At 42.6% G+C, this 20,525-nt stretch overlaps 1 protein-coding gene across 1 annotated transcript; it reads right to left on the bottom strand.

Moving 5' to 3' along the window:
* Positions 1 to 1,178: 1,178 nt before the first annotated feature.
* On the bottom strand, positions 1,179 to 19,506 carry RPF2 (ribosome production factor 2 homolog). Its single transcript, XM_081857398.1, has 10 exons — positions 19,361 to 19,506; positions 17,235 to 17,367; positions 16,199 to 16,236; positions 14,546 to 14,585; positions 13,027 to 13,108; positions 11,861 to 11,937; positions 9,845 to 9,944; positions 4,126 to 4,228; positions 2,325 to 2,469; positions 1,179 to 1,768 (listed from the first exon to the last, which is right to left on the bottom strand). The coding sequence occupies exons 1-10, from the start codon at positions 19,381 to 19,383 to the stop codon at positions 1,592 to 1,594; spliced, it is 918 nt and encodes a 305-aa protein (XP_081713524.1). The 5' UTR covers positions 19,384 to 19,506; the 3' UTR covers positions 1,179 to 1,591.
* Positions 19,507 to 20,525: the final 1,019 nt, after the last annotated feature.

Genomic DNA, 20,525 nt, shown 5'->3' with positions numbered 1-20,525 from the left:
TCCTCAGAGGAAAGGCTGGTGTGACAGAAAGCTCAAGTAGGCCAGAGTCTGGAAGTTTGCAGAGTGCTGGCCTGGAAACCTCACTCTGATTGGCTGCAGGTACAGCTAGCCAGAGGGGGCAGAGACAGCATTTTGGGAGGGGGGAGAAGCAGTTGAGAGTTGGGTCCCTGGTGTTCAGCTGGTTAGGAGTATAGCCTCTGAGCTGTGTGTAATTCGCCCTGAGGGAAGATTTTCAGCCAGAGAAGGAAGTGTTTGAGCTGAGTGTTAGTTTAACAGACAGGGGCTGGTGTCTTCTAAGAGCATACAGACAAATGAGAACTAGGAAGCTGAATTTGAGAAAGGAGAAGCGGGAGTGATGAAGGAAGACTCTACTTGGGTCTCCATTCAGTGAGAAGGGATAGATCTTCTGGAGAGAGAAGAGTAATCCCAAACCAGTTAGAGGGGTGCGGTGATCCGCTGGTCTGGTATCCTAAAAGAGAAGCCTCAGGAGTGAGATTTATAGAAGGTTGGGAAACTGACAGAAAGTGCCAACTTGTTTCATAACCCAAGTTTTAAGACCGAAGCTGCAACACCTCTGCAATTAGTTTAAGGAATGGAAGTAAATCAAAACTGTACATTTCCATCTTGTTGAGAAGCATGTAAGACAGTTTGACATCCTTGGCTATTTAGAAACAATTCCTGTAGTTTAAATAGAAATGCATTTCACCATAGTAGGGAAACCTGTGAACTATGTCTGCTTTTCAGATGCTAACTGTTCCAACAGAACTGGAAAAACAACACTATCCCAGTAAGAAACCATAGAAGTCAAATGAAATATTGCAGTTACAATAGTCTTCCAACCCCTCAAATTCAAACATTAAATTATTATTAATTTGTTTATTGCTTAAAAAAAAAGTTGAAAGAGAAAAGTTCTTGGTATAAATACTGGGCTCTGCATTTTATTCTTTTCCAACCCAGGCTAGCTTATCATGTAAGCAATAGCAAGGGTAGACAAAGCACAGCCTGATTAGGGGAAAATCCAAGGATAGGATGAAAAGGTCAAAACAACCTGGAATTCTTTGTTTATATAGACAGAATTTTGTAGTTCAATATAACAGCCATAAGCCAATTTGCTGATGCTCTAAACAACACACACACACACACATCCCCCCAGAACTAGGTAATGGCTTTCCCAGTGATGAATATCCAAATATGTTTATTTTTAAAAAATCCAGAGTACAGATGTATTTCTGCTCATGTCTGTGATGATAATGTCTTTAAAAGCACAAACATAAATGCCATATTCTGAAAACTTTATGGCAACAGGGGCTGGGAAGAGAATGAAGAGTAGAACAAGTCATCCTGAATGGCTGGAAGCCACTGCTGGAAGCAATGGCTGGCAGTATCTGTTTCAAGTGGTTATCAGAAGAAACTTGCCCAAAAATTAAGCAATATATATTCATTTCCTCCCTTTAAAACATCCCTGCCTTCCAGGAACAACCAAGTAGTTTTGCCTGAAAACCCATTCAAAATAAATTTCAGAAGTATATGGCATTTAAATGAATAAATCAAAGGAGCAGCCAGCTCAAGTGCTCAGTCCAGATGCAGCCTATCATTCTAACTTTACTTTCTTTGGATTCTTTCCATCTTCAGTCTTCTTTTCAGCTGGCCTCTTCTTTAAACCCTTCATTTTCCTGGTCTGCAATTTTTCCAGATCCTGTTTCTGCATGTGGATCCGTCCATATTTTGTACCAAAGACATCATGGGAAATATTTTTCTTCTTCTTTGGCTGGAAAATAAGAAAGCATTACAGTTTCTCTAGACTGACATCTAGCATTTGTATAATGCCACCATCCCTTGTTACATTTCAAAACAGTTGCATTTAAGGACAAAAACCAAGATTGGATGCAACTCACAAACTACTAACTTAGAAGAGCCACCCCCTAAAACTCCATTCAGGCATAAGGTTTCATTTGGCAGAAAACTCCAGAAGCAGTGATTTGGGAGTTACAGGAAGAGACAGCTATTTAACAGAGCACTAGTGACAATATGAATTACTAGCAGCAGTGACCTTCCAAATTAAGGCCGCATCCAAATAATTCCAATTAAATTAGAGACCTAACAGTGGTATGCAGATTCAAAACATGCCTGATGTCAAGGAATCTTTTAAAAACCTACTAAAGATCATAGGAAAAACAGGACAAAGCTTAATGGATGATGTAATAGAACATGGAAACAGACAACAAATTGCTGATTACATAAAAGGTAAACATTGAAGACAAGAAATCTACATATCTCTTTTCTTATGGAAAAGCTTTCAGGGGTGTAAAGATGTGCCAACATACCTTGAGAGCTTTGGGCTGTCTTAGAGATAACTTGTAAAGATCATCTGAGGCCAAATGGGTCCTCCTCATCACCAAATCTAGCGATGGCCCCATGTCTTCAAGTTCAATCCTTGGTATTTTGCAACCAGATTTTTTCAACAGTACTCTTAAAAAGATAAGAACAAGTTGCCTTCTCATCTGACATGTTTAACAGATGCCTTGCAACAATCAACCTCCCCCTCACTTGCATTCCACAGTGATGCAATACCAACATGACTGGACGATGTGCTTTTCTCAGTAAGGCTGCAGAGTTTTGTGCAGGCTGGAAGCTTACTTCCAATAAGAGAGAAACTATCGCACACATGCTCTTTTTTTCTGAGAAGAATGAGCATGACTCATTAGCAACCAAATCCTACCCTATTTGAACCTGATGCCATTGACTGGTTCAGTAATGCTGGTGTGCAAATGTTAAGTAAAGCAAAAACACAGGGCATGAATGCTGAACAACAGACTTTGGGGGAAGGACTAAGGTGGACAGAAATACTGGGACCACCTTGTTCCATGACATGCATCCTTAAGGGCACAAGAGTGGCCCTCTCCAACCAGCTATTCCCACAGGCAAATCACTATTTGCAGGACACAACATGTGTTGGCCCCATTTGCACTGCATTTAGCACTGCTTTTTCTGTGTTGGGGCAAGCTATTGTTTACTTTGCAGTGCTAAAGTACACCAAGGTTATACTTGTCTGCCACAAACTTAAAGCTCTGCTCTTAAAATATGCTTCCCTAGAATGAATGTCATACAGATTTACAAGCAAGTACATATATTTAAATGTCATTTAGTTTGGAGGTGAATCAATTAGTAGTATGATCATTCCTTAATTTATTTATTTTTTAAAAAAAACATTCACTGTCACATTTTCCAATCACAGGTAGAATTTTTACACAAATGTTTAGCTGTTTTGTTTTTACTATATATTCCATAGCTCAATAGCTGAGCATCTGGTTTGCATGCAGAGGGTTCTGGGTTCAAGTCCCAGCATTTCCAAGTAATACTGGGAAAGACTCTCTATTGAAACCCTGGAGAGCTGCTTGCCAGACAATACTGAGCTGGTAGGACCACTGGGTCTGACTTGGTACAAAGGCAACTTCTCATATTCCTAACTAATTTGGAAGCTGAAGAGTTTGAGCAGAACATGATGGAAATTATTTTTTAAAGGTTTATAAAATATGTCATTCCTGCCTTAACCTCTAGGAGGCACTAACCACCTGGCTCCAGTATGATAGCATGCAGTGAATCTGTTCATGTTGTTTGATAATTTTGGGAAATTATAACTAGGCACCTTCACTTTGATATACAGCAAGCCCGCAACTTACGCAAGGGTTACATTCCAAGGATCACACCGAAAGCTTATAGCCAAAACACATTGGGCTCAATGGTAGGTGGCATTGCCAAAAGTCATTTTTCTCACTCTGTCCCCATTCTCTCTCCCCCGCCCCCATATAGCCACACGCATAAAGCTGAATGCGCACAAGTTAAATGTGTGGAAGTTACAGGCTTTCAAAATCTGATTCTATAACTCTAACTCAGGCATAGGTGAACTCCAGCCCTCCAGATGTTTGGGACTACAATTCCCAACAGCCCTAGCTAAAAGGACTAGTGGTCAGGGATGATGGGAATTGTAGTCCCAAACATGTGGAGGGCCAGAGTTTGCCTATGCCTGCTCTAACTCAATCCTACAAAGCACTTCACACAATCTAATTCTTAGGAAGCATGTTAGTATTGCATATTAGAGCAAGAAATCCGCAATGAGAGACTTACTTGTAACTTCTCATATAGACTTTTTCATCAATGGCTGTGAAGTGAAGAACGTGTTCTAAGCCTGCCAGGCGAATGCTGGGCACAACAGGCCCTCTGAAAAAATCTGAAAGAGGGAAAAGAGCAAGAGCCATTTCTAGACAGCCAAAAGAAACAAGATCAGGGATCTGCAAATAGAATCGCCACTTGCAGCCAGATGTGTAATTCTGTCAACCAGCAAAATATTCTGGCACAAGAGAAATATTTTTTTTTAAGAGCCACTAGGCCAAAACAGTTCAGGTCAAACAGTGCACATGCAACAATCAAAACAGGAGGATTCAAAATAGCCATACACTTTTAGAGACCTTTATCTTTAAAACAGTGGTTTTCCACATATTTCAATGTTTGTGAAAATTAGGACTGAAAGAACAGAAAACAACACCTCACTTCAAAATAGATTGATATATTCTCTCTCTCTCTCTCTCTCTCTCTCTCTCTCTCTCTCTCTCTCACACACACACACACACACACACAGACACACCAAACAGCTGAAACTAGTGGACAATTTTGAGGTTGCAAGAGATTATGCGTTATGGAAAATAAGAGTTAGCAGTGGCTGATTAACAGTACTTCCCCCACCCCCTATGTTTGGCACTAATTATAACAACCAAATTGGAGAATTGCCTCCCAGCCTTGACGCATTTCGGTTATTAATAGTGCAAGTTAAATGAAATGAAACATTATTCCAGATATTTGGGTCTACGTAATGATATCAAACATGGTAAAACTTAACAGAAAAACAAAAGCTATTTTATTATTTTTATACAGTCATTATGATCAGAAGATGTTAACAAAATTGCTACTGTAATGCTCACACCTCCTTGACACTTAGGGATGAGGGGGGGAAAGCACAAGTAAGATATCTCTGGTCTACACTTGTTGATACCAAGGACAAACATAATCACTACACAGATCTATCTATGCACCGTAAACAAGAGATTCAAAATGTTAAATTGGAGGCGTTTTCCCAACCTAACCTAGGGCACCATCTGTATGTGCTCATTTTCAAGGTATATCAAAGATGTAAAACCCACTGTAAATGAAATCTCCTATTGAGCACTGAGTTCCTCCAACAACCATCAATATGTACATTTTAAGACGACTCTCCATTTGAACCTCAAGTCCAGCTTGTTTCAGGACAAGGAGAGACAATGTGATGTCCTCCAGATTTTACTGGATTATAGTTACCATCATACTTGACCATGATGGTTGGGGCTGATGTGGACTGTATAAGTTACACCGACTATCCCTCTTTTAGGAATATTAACTTCTTTTTAGAGGGTGAGGAGAGAAGATACAATTAAAACAAGATCTTTGAATTAATATAAACAAAATGTGACTAGAGTTGGGGACATGAAGAGGATGCTTAGAATGCAGCATTCCCTGCCAACCCAAGAGCCATAAACTCAATGTAGAGAGCACGACTTGAACATTCTGCAATTTCTTATCCGTACAAATAAGGGCTGCTAGTTCAGATTAGCAACCCTGAACCAACAACTTCTGAAATTATGCAGGACAGGTATGCCCAGTTTATTTTCAAATGGCCCTTAACAATTTTGCATAGTACTGTTCAGTAGCAACACATTAGAACAAAGTCACCTGTGCTGGGATGTATGCATAACCGTTCAACTGGAATAGACCATAACACTCTTCTGAGGCCGCATTTAGCTTGTGAGAGAAGGATTTGAACTATACTCTCAGCCAGGAACACAGAAAGAACGTGGCCTTGAAGCAGAGTACAAGGCATGTTAACAAAAACAAGTATCAGTACTGCAAATTAAAAAGTAGCATAGTGCTAAATGTTCCGTTCTCTTCTAGCTTCCAGAGTCAACTGTATTTTTCTCAGTGTCATTTCCTTGGTTATTTCAGCCAAACCAAAAGCATGAAGTGCAAATATACCAGTGATCAGTTTAATACGTTTTCACATGTATCCTTTTGAAATACCAGATTTCTTACTGAAGAAATGAGAAAATATTTTCTTGACATTTCAATGTCAAACTTTCTCTGCCCATGACTGATGTTCTATGTGGGTAGCTTTTGAAATATTATTTTCCTATGTTTTTGGCATCCAATCTTTAAACTGGCACTAGTCCAAAGTTCTATAGCAACAGGAACACTGCTAAATCAAAATCCACATAAAGGTGTTAAGTTTCAGAAAATTCTTTTTGTTCTATTACATTATTCTCCAAGTTCTTGCCAGTTTCTTCCCCTTTTGCTTTCTTAACAATTCGTGCTCTTCAAAAACCAACCGTCTGTGAGCTATAACCAGCAATATTGCTAAAACTTAGAAGTTACGCACATTGAAAGAGCATATTGGTCGACACCTTTGATTAAACTGAGCAGTTTCACATATGCAGAAAATGCAGTTATGTTTGAATATAAAAAGGTTGTGTGAAATAATGCAATTCCTATTCAAAAGGGTTATTTTATTTATTAATTTATATACTGCCCTTCATCCATAGATCTCAGGGCAGTTCACAACATAAGAATATAAGAGAAAAACACAAAATATACAATAAAAACAAGAACCAACCCCCCTCCAATCAATAACCTCCCACCCACCCCATCCCGTCCTGCAAACACATTTAAAAGAGTAAAGGTAAAGAACCCCTGACAGTTAAGTCCAGTCATGAACGACTCTGGGGTTGCGGCGCTCATCTCGCTTTACTGGCCAAGGGAGCCGATGTTTGTCCACAGACAAGCTTCTGGGTCATGTGGCCAACATGACTAAGCCGCTTCTGGCAAAACAGAGCAGCGCACGGAAACGCTGTTTACCTTCCCACCGGAGCGGTACCGATTTATCTACTTGCACTTGACATGCTTTCAAACTACTAGGTTGGCAGGAGCAGGGACCGAACAACAGGAGCTCACCCCATCATGGGGATTCGAACCGCCAACCTTCTGATTGGCAAGCCCTAGGCTCAGTGGTTTAGACCACGGTGCCACCCGTGTCCCTCCATTTAAAAGAGTATAGGATGTTAATTACCCAAAGGCTTGGACAAGGGGGAACATTTTTGCCTGGCACCTAAAGGTGTATAATGAAGGCACCAGGTGAGTCTCTCTGGGAAGAGCATTCCACAAATGGGGAGCCACTGCAGAGACGACCCATTCTTGTGTTGCTACCCTCCAGGCCTCTCGTGAAGTAGGCACACAAATAAGGACCTCAGATTATGATTGTAGAGTCCGGGCAGGTTCATATGGAGAGAGGTGGTCCTTGAGGTGTTGCAATCCTGAGCCGTTTAATTCTGTTTGTAGTGTAGTGTTTCCCAAACTTGGGTCTCCAGCTGTTTTTGAATTCAACTCACATCATCCCTAGCTAGCAAGACAAATGGTCAGGGATGACCAGAATTAGTCCAAAAACAGCTGGAGACCTAAGTTTGGGAAACACTGCTCTAGTGCCTAGGGTTGCACATGTGGTGCTTCAAATCTGAACACGCTACACCAAATGGATGGGGGTCCCTTGATCCAGAACAGGTGGCTGGTGTCTGTCTGATGGACTCTCTATCCAGGTGGGGAAGAGGAGGAACCTGCACATCGACAGCAGAAGAGATACTCTTGGACTCACTTCATTTGACTTCACCTCAGAACCCAGTAATATTCCTTTGAGTGACATCTCTCTTGGTTGTGCTCAACTATTCCTCATCTTGCTCCTGATTGATATCATTCAGAATATGTCAACAGATTAATGAATCAGTGCTGTCACAGGAGAGGAACTAATTCTCACACAAAACTGATTTACAATCTGTCAGAATGCAATGCTTTTATTTAAAGTAGGAAGAGGGGGAGTGTCAGAAAACTGTCTCAAATTCAATATGCTTCTGGAAACTGTAGCCATGTCACATGTATAACTAGCACACATGCCCTAAAAAAAGATTTAAAGGGGCCAGGAGAATTTTCCTGTTCTAGCATAACACTTATGACCTCATTTTCCCAACCCCTGTGCTCCCTCAGCAGCAATGTCACATGACTCAAATGGGCAAACTCCACAACCGGCCAATGGCTCGCAAGTCAACAGAAACCTAGTTGTTTACCAAGAACACTGATGTGGTCACATAGCTTTGGTAAGAGTTTATTTGATGCTTGATATTCCCTGTGGGCTAAAAGCAGAATATGATATTTACAAGGGCAGTGGCTTTTTAAAAGCCATTTACTTTTAGCTGAAATCCAAAGCAAAATGTTTATTTTTCACCAGTCAGATAAATAACAGTTCCACTTAGGTCAAACTGTAGAAAATCCAGTCTACTCCTTTATGATTTCATGGGAAACTTCTTGCTCCTCATATTCTTTTGCCTTTACATAGTCAATTAATCTTCTCCTGCTCGCAAAATTTTGCAGCCAAAACTGTACTGCGTAATCACATGAGGGAGGTATAAGCAGATTCTAGCTAATTCTAAGGTTGCCAAGTACACACAAAGCCTTTAAGAAGAAAAACAACCTAATGGAACTCCCCAAAACAGCCCAGCAGGGACTGAAGAGCCAAAGAATGCTGACTGACAAGAGAAACAAAACGCTGAAAGCCAGGTGAGAGGGAAGAATGGAAGGGCTGAAAAAGAGGGCGAGAGAAAGAACTGTACAGATATAAAGAGAGGGAGAGAAAACTATCTCACTCACTTTGCACAGGTTGTTCACTTCTTCCACAAGGAGAAGATATTCTACGGTTGTTGTTTTTTTAATTCCCAGGGCTAGAAATGAGGTATGTTCATAGGAAGCAAGATTTTAAATGTGACTGGCTTTAGGCAACAATATTTTAATTCGATATTTTAATGCCTACAGGGAAACAAACACAAATTACCCATTCCAATTTTATTCTATCTAAAAAAGGAGGACCCCCCCATCTGACTTGGAATACAGTGGTACCTTGGGTTACGAACTTAATTCGTTCCGGAGGTCCGTTCTTAACCCAAAACCGTTCTTAACCTGAGGAATGCTTTCACTAATGGGGCCTCCTGTTGCCGCTGCACAATTTCCATTCTCATCCTGGGGCAAAGTTCTCAACCTGAGGTACTACTTCTGGGTTAGCAGAGTTTGTAACCCAAAGCGTTTGTAACCTGAGGTACCACTGTATCTCCCTGATCATCCAGTCGCTCTCTTCTGACATAAGAACTGGGCAACTGGGCAGTAGTAACCAGTGATGGGGTTTAGATATCATACTGACTTCCAATATGACTTTGAAAACCTACGAATTTGAAGTTATATTTGCAGGCTTGATTTCCATCTGCCAAGGATTCTACACACACACACACAGAGAGAGAGAGAGGGGGGGGGGCGCGCACACACACAGGGCTTTCAGGGCCTTCCTAGCCACAGTCCTGAGCAAGTCCACACTCACTGAGCTTCTGTAATGCATCAGGTGTTCCCAGGCAATCCACTGGGTCTTGATTTTTAACTTAGGTTGCAACTATTTCAGCTTACAGATTCATTTCTTCACAGGAGGACAATTCTCAATGTTCTCCCACCCCACCCCCTGCTGCAAAAAAAGAACAGATGACCACAAAACCGCCTGGGTTACTGACCGAAAGATAAAACTTCAACATAACTTTACAAAACAACATAAATCACCGCAACCTTTCACATTTTAGTACTCCCAACAGATGGCTAAATCCCAAATATGAAAATTTCCATGACTCAGCACTGCAAGAGTTCCTACTCTGCTGCACAAAAAATGCAAACTAAGAATACTTACCAATTAGAAGGCTTTTTAATCTCCTGTGTTCTTCACTGATGTCGAAAGCATCACCAGCAAATATCAACATAGGTTTTGTCCCTTCAGGGCACTTGCTGTTCTATTAATTTTGTTTTTTTAAAAAATAAATGAATCAGAAGATTAGAAAGTGAAGGGTTGCAGTGGGAGAAGAAGCAACACCTCAGAAAACTGCCAATGAAATAAGTGATAAAAAGTACACAAAATCCCAATGCAAGCAAGAGGGAAACATAGCTATCGTAAGGTACAAATATTTTAGTTGGCTTAATCTGTGCTGACTGCCTGATAGCATTTCACACGGAGAAGCCTCGCCAGGTCTAGGTATTAAGTCAGGGGCGGGGAACTTGTGGCCTTCCCAATGTTGCTGGACTCCAACTGCCATCTGTCCCAGTCAGCATGGCCAAGTCAGGGGCGATGAGAATTGTAGGCCCGTAACATCTAGAGGGCCACAAGAGTCTGTGACAAGAGCTCACTAAAAGGAATTTCATATTCCTATACTATCTACAAACCATACAGCATAAACGATAGGTTAAATACAGTGGTGCCTCGCAAGACGAAATTAATTCGTTCCGCAAGTTTTTTCTTCTTGCGAGTTTTTCGTCTTGCGAAGCACGGTTTCCCATAGGAATGCATTGAAAATCAATTAATGCGTTCCTAGGGAGACCGCCTTCAGACCAGGTCCGGGGACAGTCTGTCCCCGGACCTCTTCTGAGGGCTGGCGGGGGGAGAAGAACTTTTCTCCCCACCGCCAGCCTTCAGAACAGCCTTCTGAAGGCTGGCGGTGGGAAGAAAAGCCCTTCTCCCGCCGCCAGCCTTCAGAAGAGTTCCTGCAGGGCTGCCTAGGCTGCGAATAGCAGAGCGCCCCTCACGTGGGGCAGACATTCGCAGCTTGGGGAGCCCTGCAGGACTTCCCCGCAGGGCTCTCCAAGCTGCGGATAGCAGGCTGCTGCCCCGCACGAGGGGCGCTCTGCTTCAGAGCACCCCTCGCGCGGGGCAGACATTCGCAGCTTGGGGAGCCCTGCAGGACTTCCCCGCAGGGCTCTCCAAGCTGCGGATAGCAGGCTGCTGCCCCGCACGAGGGGCGCTCTGCTTCAGAGCACCCCTCGCGCGGGGCAGACATTCGCAGCTTGGGGAGCCCTGCAGGACTTCCCCACAGGGCTCTCCAAGCTGCGGATAGGGGCAGCAGGCCGCTCCAACAGCTTGGAGAGCCCTGCGGAGAACTCTTCTGAAGGCTGGCGGGGGAGAAGGGCTTTTCTTCCCACCGCCAGCCTTCAGAACAGCCTTCTGAATGTTGGCGGTGGGGAGGAAAACCTTCCTCCAACCGCAAGTCTTCAAGACAGGTCCGGGAACAGAGGAGAAGCGCTGCCGCCTTCCCCTCTGTTCCCGGACCTGTCCTGAAGGCTTGCGGTGGGAGGAGGGCTTTCCTCCCCACCGCCAACATTCAGAATGCTGTTCTGAATGTTGGCGGTGGGGAGAAAAAACCCTCCTCCCACCGCAAGCCTTCAGGACAGGTCCAGTAACAGAGGAGAAGGCGCGCTGCGCTTCCCCGCTGTCCCCGAAGATTTCCCTATGGGCTTTCGTCTTGCGAAGCAAGCCCATAGGGAAATTCGTCTTGCGAAGCCGCTAAAAATCGGAAAACCCTTTCGTCTTGCGGGTTTTTCGTTTAGCGAGGCATTCGTCTTGCGGGGCACCACTGTATCCATTTAGGCAGTAGGCAAAGGCATTTGTATTTTCCATGACTTTTAACCTAAGCTGAACCACCCCTCCCCTGCTTCCGTCATTCTTTTCAGTGAGCACTTTAACTGTTTTTATTGCCTTTTTTTAGTCCTAGAAATTTTGAACTGAAGGGAAATATAGGTATGTTTTAAATAAATGAATGAATAATGCCTAATACATAGTTTGGGTGTACTTCTCCACATCACTCCTCATTTTAAGGATATGTAGCCACCAATCCATTTGGTAAGCAACTGATAAGCTACTGGTTTTACAGCATCTTACCTTGATATCTCTGAGAGCTACAAACTTCTCAATACCCAGTTCAACCATATCCAGAACATGATAATCATACATGCGACCTGCCAAAGAAAAGAAAGTGGTTCAAATCTTCTCCTTGAATAGGTATAGTCAGCACAAAGACAGATGCACAATAGGATTACAGTGTACATATTTAAACACCACAAGTTATATGGATGTAAGTACTGCCAGGTAACGATTAACCATTTCTGAAGGCAGCCCTGTTCAGGGAAGTTTTTAATGTGTGACATCTTAGTGTATTTTTGGTCTTTGTGGAAGCCGCCCAGAGTGGCTGGGGAAACCCAGCCAGATGGGCGGGGTACAAATAATAAATTATTATTATTATTTGTGAGTAACCGGCAACCTTGTCTTCATAAACGATATACATTTCAGACTCTGCATTCTTCTCCTTTGAGAGAGGCGTCTCAGCATGTTGGAAAATCCAGTAAGTTAAGACTTCCATCACCTCTGCCACCAACTCGCTGCATAGCCTTGGCCACTAGTTCTGCTCCCCAACAAAATATTTATGCGGATGAAGGCAATGAACTGTAGAAAGTATTGCACAAATCAGAAGTGCTAAACAAACTGTGACAGCTCTTCTTGTCACAACCAAATCAGTGCACCAAAATTTCTATCCTCATTTTCTTTAACATGCGCTGGCTGAATTCACAGAGTTGGCTGTGACAGTGCCTCACTCATGCCCTCTGCTGGCCCTTCCCCTAACCTGCAAGCATTTGGTGGAAGGCAAGGATTCAACATGCGTGGTGGCTGTGCAAGAGTTCCTGCTTGAAAATACAGACCCCACAGCCCATTCTTGTCTTCTGTTGCATGCATAAAACTTAGGGGGAAAGAGCCAATCCCACTTCCTCTCCATGTGTAGGATCAACATGGAAAAAGGATAGTGAAGTTACAGAGGAACCAAGAGCTCTCCTACCAACATCTCTACAAAAGCAGACTAGCTTTCAAATTATGTAACAGGAAAAAGCCTAATTCTGCTTCGAATCTTTCAAGCACACTGCTGTTACTTTCCTCCAAACTTGTTTGTAAAAAAAGGAGGTCAAAGTAGCAGAAGAGCACTGATCTTTTTATTCTCATGTTAGCTAGATTTTGTTGGTAATCTATTCCAACTCACAAAAAAGAAACAACTTTACCTATTATCAGATTATTAGGCCTCTTCTTGTTATGTGATCCAAACAGGAACAAAGAACAGTCAGATTTCTTGGAAAAAAATTCCTGTTAATAAAAGACGTCAGTTGAAGGTTTTGCAAAGTGCAACATAAAAAGCACATTGCAGTGCTGAATGCCAATCCCTCGGAAGAATGTTCTGCTCCTGAGCAACTTTAAAATCCTGCCAAAGGAGGAAACTCAACTAGCTGCTTATCTCAAGATCAAACCTAACTGGCCTTGTTGGAATATTATAACATTTTATTTAAAGTCTGCAGGAGAGACATGGGTGGCAATCCAGAAAACCCAGTGTGTGCATCCAGTTAGGTTTGCTCTTAGGATTCTTAAACAGCCTGCTTGTACAGACTGCTTCTGTAATTCACATGCAAGACACTCTCTCACCCACAAGGTGAGGTTACAAACTTTTCTTTCCAGCCACAAGCTCTCATGCCTTATTGCAAGTGTGAGGAAACTGTGGCCCTCCAGATGCTGCTGGACTACAACACCCATCACACCCCTGACTACTGGCAATGCTGCCTGGGGCTGATGAAAGTTGATGATAGTGATCTGGAAGAATCCGGGTTTTGCATGGGGGAGGGTGTGCTTCTGAAATGGGGGAGCTGAAAAGCCACATACACACCCCTTGTGCAAAACACTGTCTGGGGCACTTTGGATCCTAGAACTTTGGATTAAAAGGGCGTGAGGTTTAATTTAAAAAATAAATAAATGTGAAATCAATCACACATGTTCTTCATCTATTAAGAAACCTAACATGCACTATAAACATTCATTTTAAAGTTATTTGCATTTTTCAGATAAGAGACTACATTCACATTCCAAATCCAGATCCTCCAGAATCATGTCTAAATGCATAAACAATACCCAATGAACACCAGCTGCGAAATGAGAACGGGGTTTCCCATTAAAGCTTTCATTTGGTAACACTAACCTAATGACTTTATGTTGAAAAGGTTAGGGAAATTCCCAGATATTCAACTTAGCTTGGGTGAATGTTTGCTATCTGCCTGAGTTTTTGAGATAGAGCAAGGTATAAAACAGAATGGAGTTGCAGATTGCTCCTGTTTTACCCATAATTGCCTTGAGCATACCATGCAGCCCTCATTCAGGTTGACTCTATGGAAACAATATTCTCATTTCAAAAACTTCTCACAATAGGTCATGTTTCCCAAGTCACAATACAGAATGGAAGCTGCTTATTTGAATATTTCAGAATCAAACACAGCTATTGATGAATTTAAACATAAAGGATCCTCTGTCTCCTCCTCAACAAGTTCTGCCTAGAAGCCAAGAATTACTGTTAAGAGAATTGCTGTGACAGGAAAAATAGATTGCAGTGTTTGTTTTACGAAAACCAAAATGAAGTGGATCCATATACAAGCACAGCTTATCAGTCTCCTCTGAATCCATCTTTATTTTGTTGTTTAGAGCCATGCAATGAAGAAAGCACATTTGTTCCGATTGGACATATAAGTTTTGTATACTTACCAGCGAGGTTTGATCTTCAAATGGTCTTGCAATGTTTTTTCTAGAGAGAACAGAAAGGTTTTATTTTTTTGGCTCTTGGATATGTGGCACGACAAGATCGACTTTGAAGTTTTAGGCACACTGTGTCAAAAGACTCTTGCTCTCTTAATCAGTTCAGGAGCTTCATCACCACTTAAATTTAGTGTAGTACAGTAACCTTCCCCCAACCAGGTGCATTCCAATTGTTTTGACTTCAACTCCCATTATCCATGACCATTGGCACTTCTTACTGGGAATCTTGGTCCAGAACACCCTGAAGGAAGGCTGCGGCACTGCAAAGGCCCATGCAATATATCATATCAACTCTATCATAGATCAACCAAATGCTCTTATTTACTCTGTTTACATTCTACCTTTCTTCCAAGGCCAGTGTAATTCTTTCTACTCAAGGACCTGCCTGAATGGGAATCTGCCAAGGGCCCACATCCCAAAAGGGGCCACAGACAACCTGCTCCTCCTCTTCACCATTGCAACCTGCATGTCCCACCCACTTCTCTGCATCTCACTCTAGCCCAGATGGTGGTGAGGAGCAGTACTTGCCACTGGCTCTCTGCCTGGCATGCAAGCAGATGATAGCTATGACAAGGACGACACAGAGCATCTAATGATAATGGGTAGAGGAAACAGACCCACAGAGGGAGAGGTCTTGCCCTAGGGCCCTTGTAAACCTGCCACTGGCACGGTTTCCAACTTGTATCTTCACACAACCCTATGAGATAGACTAAGCTGAGATAGTGAGTTAGCAACTGGCCAAGGTCAGCCAGTGCACCTCCCTTGTTCTAGTCCAGGAATGGCCAAACTTGGCCCTCCAGATGTTTTGAGACTACAATTCCCATCATCCCTGACCACTGGTCATGTTAGTCAGGGATGATGGTAGTTGTAAGTCCCAAAACAGCTGGAGGGCCAAGTTTAGCCATGCCTGTTCTAGTCCAACACACTAACCAAGTAAGGTGGTTGTCCCACAACATCTGTTTCTGTAGATAGGGGCTCCATTTGATCAGTTTATAATGACTCAATTTTCATAAATATATCTAGCCCTTTTCGAAGGCATCACAACATACTTTACCCATGAATCTGATAGGTTAAGTTCATGCCACATTTAAGCATTTCTTCCTTAACTTCTTGCATTAACCAAAAGGTAGGTTAAGAGGCAGTGACTGGTCCAAGGTAACCCAATGAGCTTCATGACTGAGCGGGGATCTGAACCCTGATCTCCCAGGTTCTAGTCTGACACTTACCACTACACCACACTGGCTTCCTAGAGTATTTCTGCTATGGAGCAGCTCTATAAATTAAGTAGTTGAATAAATGCGGGGAGAGCAAACTATTACTTTGAGAAGGATCTGAAATATTTTTCTTGAAGTTTGAATTTGTTTTATTCTGGAGTGTTTTATTTGAAGTTTTATTTGAAGTTTTAATGTGTTGTAAACCACTTTGAGTTTTTTTTCTTTAAAATATAAAGTGGGGGGAAATGGCACCTAGTTCCAGTTTCTAACACTGCTGAATACTGCGCGCGCGCGCACACACACACACACACACGTATGTATGTATGTATTAGCTGCTCTTAAATTATGCCATACAAGTTCATATTAGATTAACTGGGAAAACACTTACTTTTTATATAGTACAGCAAAGGGCTTTTTCAGCGCATACTACAAAAGGAAATAGAAGTTAGAGATAACATTTTAACGTTGAACCACTCTATGACAAATCACTTTAAATAGAAGGGGGGAGTGCTTGTCTGAACAGATAAAACAGATTAAGGAGTGCCTGAAGGATTCCACTGTGTACTGTGCTTCCCAACAGGTTTCTGATAATGGATCGATCCATCAGGGAGCTCTGCAACCACACCCTGCCCCCCCCCATATCTCTCACTATCAAGGAAATACAATAAACGAATAGAAATAGAACCTACCCGGTTGATGTTGATACAAAACCCCACACGTACACTATATAAAAGAATATAAACCTCACCACACCACCCCTCCTCTCCCCCATCTTCTTCCCCAGCCTTATACTGTACTCAACACTAAGGTCTCACAACAAATGTAACTGATTTGTAAGAAAGACTGTAAAACCTGAAAAAGGAGGCAAGGCATGTACTTTTGTAAATCAAGAAAATCTTTAATAAAAATAAATTTAAAATATTAAAAATTTAAAAAGGACTTTCTTCTCTCTTCATTCCGCTATTATTTTTTCTCCTTGGTCCAAATATATGGCCCCTTTCTATTGCAGTAGCTATACGGCTGTAAACCACCCTGAGACCTCCAAATGAATGAAGTAAATATAGATTCATCAGGAAAGTAAAATGGGGGGAACCAGAAGAGGATCGTTTGGAAAGAGCAGCTTCAGAAAATCCTCCAAATATACTAACAATCAATAATTCCAGGTGCTGTGGATTTGGGTTTAGAATCAACATTCCAACAAGAATTTTTGGGGCTGCATACCCCAAGTGTTCTGCAACAAATTTTGGAATTGGCAGAGATTAAGCATACCCTGTTAATACAACAGAAGTAAGGCCATTTGGAATCCAGCGTTTGGAGGACTTCACTTAAAAGATAATGCCCAGTATGTATTCTCCAAGTCACATTCCCACACAACCCAGAACTCTAGCCATTATTTCACACACACAGATTCCAATCATACTTACAATATCTTTGAGCACGTCAGTTATTGTTGCAGTAGCATTTCCACCTTTTATTAGCATCGCATTCTTTGTGTTTTCTGTGAGCTTTGGCTCTCTCTTCTCAAGAAACCTTTTGGCCCTCTTAGTTTTGGGCTTTCTGCCATGGGAATTTATAAGACACAGAGTCAGCTCTCACAAAGTATTTGAGCACATCTATAAAGAAACTGGGTTCAACACAGCCCAAGGTCCCATCAGTACAAGGATTGTTCTTGCACGGCAAAACCGTCTTGCCATATCCTCCCCTTAGCATGCCTCATATTGGGGTTGCCCCAACCCCCCAGAGCAGATTTGGGCATGACATGGGGCATGCATGAGGGGAGGGATGGTGAAGTCCTGTTGCACTAGCCCAACAAATTACCGTATTTTTCGCCCTATAGGACGCACTTTTTCCCCTCCAAAAATGAAGGGGAAATGTGTGTGCATCCTATGGGGTGAATGCAGGCTTTTGCTGAAGCCTGGAGAGCGAGAGGGGTTGGTGCACACCGACCCCTCGCTCTCCAGGCTTCAGGAAGCTATCTGCAAGCCTTGCGAGCCCAGTGGGAGGCAGCCTGCAGCCCGAAGCACGGGGCGCGCTCCGGAGCGTGTCCCGGGCTTCGGACAGATGTCCGCAAGCCTTGAGAGCCCGCGGGAATTCCCGTCGGGCTCACAAGGCTTGCGGATAGCAGTCTGTTCTGGGGGCTGGGGGGGGGGATAAATTTTTATTTATTTATTCCCCCCCCAAAAAAAAACTAGGTGCGCCCTATGGGCCAGTGCGCCCTATAGGGCAAAAAATAAGGTAGTTGAATACTGCCCATAATTTTGTGTTCTCTATTAAATATACTTAATATTTAGTTATTGCTGTATTTATTTACTTACAGTGGTAAATCAAGCCTTATTAAGATGCTTTTATACTTTAAAGTCAGCACAAATAGTGTTTTGAAGAGTTAGAAGTTTTCAAAGTGGAATATTAACTTCAGATTGATGATATAGTGCTGGATACTAGGATCTAAACACGAACGTTAAAGGAGTTGTGCTCTTTCAAAGGAACAGGGACTTTCAAAGGCACAATTCCCTCACGCTGTCCTTTCACCCCAACTACACCTCACACACCCAAGCACACATATTACCTGTGACTCAGCTATACAGCTGCAAATAAAACTTTTAAAGTCTGTTTTAATGTGACACTAGATGGTGAGCCTTATGGAAAAGTCAATGTATTTTTTTAAATGCTTTTTGAAAAAAAGCATTTTCAGAATGGTTTTTATGTATGTCTAGGTTACACCCTGGCTCAAAGTCCAATGCTTTGACAACCAAATAAAACAATTCCTCATTTCAGCATTGTTACCAAGCCTTCCAAGAATAAGAATATTGACACAACTCGAAATGTAGCTGAATAAAGATCTGGTCGAACCTGGAGTCATCTGAACACGTTAGTATGCAACCAAAATTCCCTAGGGATAGATGGCCTGATGCGAGAAGAACGTTTATGCAGAAATGTCAGATTGTCACCCTTGCATTTTATGGCTCTGCGGTCACACTGCCTACAAGAAATTCTTTATATACACACAGAGGTGGATCCGCCATTAAAACGACTAATGAAATGGGCTCTCTTATCTGAAATCTGAACAGGACTGTGCACTCCATTTTTTTATAAGCCTTTATAATTAGAATACGCTTCTTGACAGATAAAGCTGCATAGCTGCAGAGTACCAGACATTTCATTGCTCTACACCTAAACAAAGAAGTAGGGCAACGGCTTATTTAGCTTTCCATATACAAAAGGACGTTGTCATAACACTTGTAAAGCCTGCAGTCCAAACTATAGCCATGGTCATTCAATAGCATGATGTCTTGATTTTTGTATCCGCGAAATGAGGAAAGTGCTTCCCGCGCTTAAGTCCGCGAGCGCTTATGCCATAATAAGACACAAATCTGGGAAGTAAATCCCATCGAGCTCACTGGCTTTTACTTAGAACTGGACCTGACCAGCCTAAGGCTGTATATCTGCCAAACCTGTAGGGCAATTAAACATTTTCTTAACGACCTCAAAATAACGCGGGCACACTATTACGGGCACAAGCTTCGCAACGCTTCAAAACAACTGTACTTACACCACCCGGTCCAAGGACTCCATTTTCGCCGAAAAATATCACCCGTCTCCACGTGGGTCCGTCGAACATGTGCGCCGGAAGAAGAACGCCTGGTGTGGTGAGGTCATATCCGGCGGCATTGGGAACAGGCGTAAAAAGATAGGACAGGCTCAGAGCTTTGGAACGTAACAAACGCGCAAGCATTTGTATCTGTCTCACAGACCCACTGTACTGAAATATTCTGCGCGGCGGAGCAGCATTAAATAGTTCGGGGGGAATAACATTTTATCACTTTTTAATTCCCTTCCCCGCATATGGCAACGTTCAGAGGTAAATCGGAAGTTCAGGCTGCGTAGAAGGGGTCCTCATTTACCATTTCTATGAGAAAGGGTTTACGGTAGAGCGTCGGTCATAGAGATAAGAAAATTGAGCAGCCAATATAAACCTCCGGTTTTAAAGCTGTTGTCATTCATGGTTCTCTTTGGGCGCGTAATTGCAGATACTGTATACGCAAATTTAGAAAGGCGTATCTTGCATAGACATTTTTACTTGTTCCTCGCAAGGGAAGTGAGAGAGGGCCATAGCAATCAAGGGGAAAATACAGGATTTTGCAGTAGGCGTCCCGCCCCGCCCCCCCAAATGTTTCCGTACAACACGAGCCCCTGTTCTTCCTAACGCAGGTTTTTCTGAGACAGCAAAAGCCGCCTGTCTGCCAATCCGTTTGCAATTTAGTCCTTAATTTGGTCTGGGAGGAAGGGACAGTTTAAGCAGAATAGCCTTTCTGCTCCATGAAGGTTGTTTGGGGTCTTATATAGAAGTCCTATATGCAGAAGATGACATTTGCAAATGGAGCGACGAAGACCGGATTTTTCAGGGGCTGCGCTGGGGCTGTTTCCACCTTGGAACAGGTGGAAGCAACGTACGGTTCTCCCCCGACCCCCATTGTTCCGCTGTCCGTACCATGGTTGCTATGCACTACTGTTTTATGGCCACCAGGGGGAAGAGATGAGCAAATGGATCCACTCTCCATTAAGGGAATTTGAGGATACTTTTTATTTATTAAGGTGGGGAAATGATACAGGATGTCAGGGTGCGAGGTTGCAGTTAAAATGAGGAGAGGGAAATGCGGGGGGAATTCGGGCTCCAGGTGTCCCTTATTAAACCTTAGGAAATTTAAGTTTTCCTT

The sequence above is a fragment of the Podarcis erhardii genome (assembly GCF_964252035.2).
Source record: "Podarcis erhardii genome assembly, chromosome: 3".
Taxonomy (NCBI): Eukaryota; Metazoa; Chordata; class Lepidosauria; order Squamata; family Lacertidae; genus Podarcis; species Podarcis erhardii.
The sequence above is the reverse complement of the archived record's forward strand: the minus strand, read 5'-3'. Positions and strand labels throughout refer to the sequence as shown.